At 48.6% G+C, this 3,527-nt stretch overlaps 1 protein-coding gene across 1 annotated transcript; it reads right to left on the reverse strand.

Annotated features, from left to right (window-relative positions):
• Window positions 1–313: 313 nt before the first annotated feature.
• On the reverse strand, window positions 314–2,826 carry LOC125758278 (uncharacterized). The gene is made up of 2 exons (XM_049415312.1): window positions 2,178–2,826; window positions 314–1,274 (listed from the first exon to the last, which is right to left on the reverse strand). The coding sequence occupies exons 1-2, from the start codon at window positions 2,789–2,791 to the stop codon at window positions 422–424; spliced, it is 1,467 nt and encodes a 488-aa protein (XP_049271269.1). The 5' UTR covers window positions 2,792–2,826; the 3' UTR covers window positions 314–421.
• Between the last annotated feature and the right edge of the window lie 701 nt (window positions 2,827–3,527).

Below are 3,527 nucleotides of genomic sequence, written 5' to 3' on the forward strand. Positions count from 1 at the left end.
CACCGTGACGGTACTGTGCTTACATTACCTGGCCGCTGACACAAAAGGCTCATGTTTGAGTGTGTTGCATTTCAGTGAACGGGAAATGCCAGACGCCCGTGTACTTATATTTGGGTGCACATTAAACAAACTCAGAGGTCGAGATCTGTAGAACAACATCAAGCACAGCATGCCTCATAATCACAACGTGGTTTTGGCGCACAAAATCCCCACAGTCATTATCACATCACGATAACGTAACCAGAACATGCGCGAAGTGCAACAAAAGAGATCAGCAGATAAAATCACAATGAATTGAATAAGCGATAAAAATGTAAAGAAACAGCAGTGACCGGTAGTCCTCGGAAACAATATCGCAGTTTCTGGTTAGGTACATGTGCAATCATTTGCTCGAAGCATTTGCAAGGCACACATAGAGATGTCACGGCAGTTCATCAATTCCACTCATGTCGGAGCTGCTCGACTCATCTGAAGAACTTGAGTCTGTGCACAAAGATATGATGAGACTGTCTGTTTGGCTGTCTATAATGCCATCACGCTCCCATGCCTCATCCTCAAGCCTCATCACGTGAGTGCAGTCATGGAGCCAGTTCTGTTGGGTCACACTTGCGATTCCTTCCTGCAGCAGCTTCTCGACAGATTCAATCTTGAAGTCTGTGTTCCTTGAAGCAACATAGCCTTTGACTTGGCTCCATACAAGCTCTATAGGATTTAGCTCACAGTGGTAAGGAGGCAAGCGCACAACCTCATGCCCGGCAGCACTGGCAAGTTTGTCAACCTGGTAAGCAAGGAAAAGATGCTTATTCTGCTCAACGAGCTGCAGCAGTTCACTTTTCAGTTGGTCATCCGAAAAAGGAATATTTTTCGATATCAACCAGGACTGGATTTCCGCTTTTCTGGATGATGAGCTTGGTAGCTTTTCAACCTGAGCACTGTGATATGGCGCATTATCCATCACGATCACACTGTGTGGCTTGATGTTAGGTAGCAGCTGTTCAACAAACCATTTCTGGAAACGCGAAGCATCCATTTCTGTGTGGTAATCACCAGCGCCCTTCTTGGCACGGAAAACTAGGGCGGCTCCATCAACAAAGCCTTCTGCACTTCCAGCATGCAAAACGATTAGGCGTCCTCCTTTACCGCTGGGTGCACGGAGGCCAGTTGAGAGCCCTTGACGAAATGCGTCTTGCCGAGTCATCACGCTGGTGTCTGTCCAAACTCTCCCCTTTGTATGGCCGGCATTTACCCAGGTCTCATCAAGGTAGTAGATGGTCCTGTAAAAGAGAAAGCAGTCTTATTGTTAACAGCGCACTTTCACTACTAGGAGCCCATTAACAAAGCAGGCAGCCTTCATACGAGGTTATGCCTTTGTTTAAGGGCAAAAAATGTGCACTGACAAAACCTATGTGAATACATATAACATAGATAAGCTGGCAAAACTCTCTCTGTGAAAGACTGAAACCAATGTTTAGGAAACATGTTTCAGGCTGCCAGAAGCGTAGCCAGAGGGCAGCACTCCGGGCCTGTGCCCCCCTTCCCCTCCTAATTTTTTTTCTTCCACGGAATACAGAGCACAAAATGACACTCGACCACATAGTCCGGCCCGGCCCCCAGCTCAGACGAAAGTGGTGCCCCGCCCCCCCCGTAAAAAATTTCTGCCTACGCCCCTGCAGGCTGTACATCAAAGCTGATGCTACCACGTCCCCAATCCCCAATTACGTGCGTAGCGTATTCGCTCAATAACATCTACAATTCCGAGAACCATCACTAGCTATTCCTTTCTCCAAGCCATTGAGATTCCTTGCCCCTACGCGGAAAAACGGCAGTAAGTCTTCTCAAACGATGCTACGGGAAATGCTGCAATACACAACGCTGAGTTAAATCTACACCACATGCAACGGAATCCTCGGCGAATACTATTATTACCGTACAAGCGCAAGCATGAACAGCCACCCTATCTTAATGGGGAATTTCGCTGCGACTTAAGTCAGGATTATGTAAGGCTTTCGATCACTCACGTCAATAGCCACGTTGGCGATCACAAATGCAAAGCACACCTATTGTTTTCGCTAACCAGTAGGCACACACGCATGCTCACCACTCGCGTCAACTTTTTACCAACAATCAGGCGTCGTGAACAGAAATTTTGCAGAAATAAAAAGAACGTAAGAACTTACCGTCGCTGCCTCCGCATTTCTCGGATGGTGCGGAGGTACTTTCGACGCCAAGCAACGATATCGTCTCTCTCTAGCAACGCGGAATTCCTTGTTCTTTTCCGGAAGGCGAACCCCAAGTCGTTCAGCATTCTTTGGATCGTACGAGTGCTGATGGTCGGCATGTCCATGTCAGGGTCGCTGATCACGTCGTTGCGTAGCTTCTCTGCCGTAGGTATTTCATTGCGCATGAAGTAGCTGTGCACTTTGCGACGCAGTGCTGCCAACGCAAACGTGTCATAGCGTAGGAGCCGCGTCTTTCCAGTGATGCGCTTCTCAGCTTGGCCCGAGAAAGTCAATTTCTTGCGCTTTGGGGAGGCAAGTGGGGCCCGCAGAGCTTCAGCCTTGACCCGCTTAACTGTTCGCTCGCTCACTCCGGTGAGCTCGGCGACAGTCTGGCACACTGCATTTGTAGACAAGTCAGGCTGACGGCGCCTCACTCCAGCGTAGACGTTGCAGATAACTTGCTTGGTCTGTTTTGATAGCCACTTTTTGTCACATTTAGTGTACAGCTTCTTCGGAGAACGAAACGGCGAGTTTGCGGCCGCACACGCTTCAGCCGGCATCACGGACGCCATGTTTACTGAAAGAGCAGGCGTGAGGAAAACGCGGTGCTGCCCAAGAAATAAAAAAGACAGAAACAAAATTTAAGTTTACAATAACTTTTTTTTTACGAACGGCTTCCCATACTCGTTCTCTTTTTATAATGAACAAATCTTCATTTATTTGAGCTAGGTAACTTTTCGAATTAGAAAATAAATATAGGTACTATTTCTTGGCGCGCGCGCATGCAGGCACTTTGCCTCCGTAGCTTCCACAGTGGTGCCAAGAAAAGTTGTCGCGGAGTATAGTTATTCCCGACGGAAGACGGAGCTGTAGATTCGGGTCCAAGCTGGGAAGACGGGCGTTGGTAAATTCCGTCGAGTTCCACTGTGCCAGTGTCAGTTCACGTGCATGGGAACGAAGCCTTGTGGCGGCGTCCGTTCTTGACAGAGGTATAGCTGCACAATGGACAGCATCATGGGCAGATCGGGCAGCTTCATCAGCACGGTAATTTCCGTAGATACCGCAATGGCCCGGTATCCACTGATAGGTTAGTCTGTGGTGCTTCTCAATGGCGCGGTGATGAAGCAGTCTTATGTCGGCGACTAACTGCTCATTTGGTCTATGACGATATGGGGACATAATGCACTGGAGCGCTGCTTTGGAGTCTGAGAAAACTGACCACGCCTGTGGCGTTTCTTCTACTACGAACTCTAGAGCAGCACGGATGGCGGTGAGTTCTGCAGCCGTCGATGATGTCAAATGTGACGT

Source organism: Rhipicephalus sanguineus, chromosome 1, assembly GCF_013339695.2.
Source record: "Rhipicephalus sanguineus isolate Rsan-2018 chromosome 1, BIME_Rsan_1.4, whole genome shotgun sequence".
Classification (NCBI taxonomy): domain Eukaryota; kingdom Metazoa; phylum Arthropoda; class Arachnida; order Ixodida; family Ixodidae; genus Rhipicephalus; species Rhipicephalus sanguineus.

Coding starts and splice junctions, on each gene's coding strand:
- LOC125758278 (XM_049415312.1), bottom strand. CDS start 2,791: ATGGCGTCCGTGATGCCGGCTGAAGCGTGTGCGGCCGCAAACTCGCCG. Junction 1,275..2,177: donor GAAATGCGGAGGCAGCGACG/GTAAGTTCTTAC, acceptor TCTCTTTTACAG/GACCATCTACTACCTTGATG.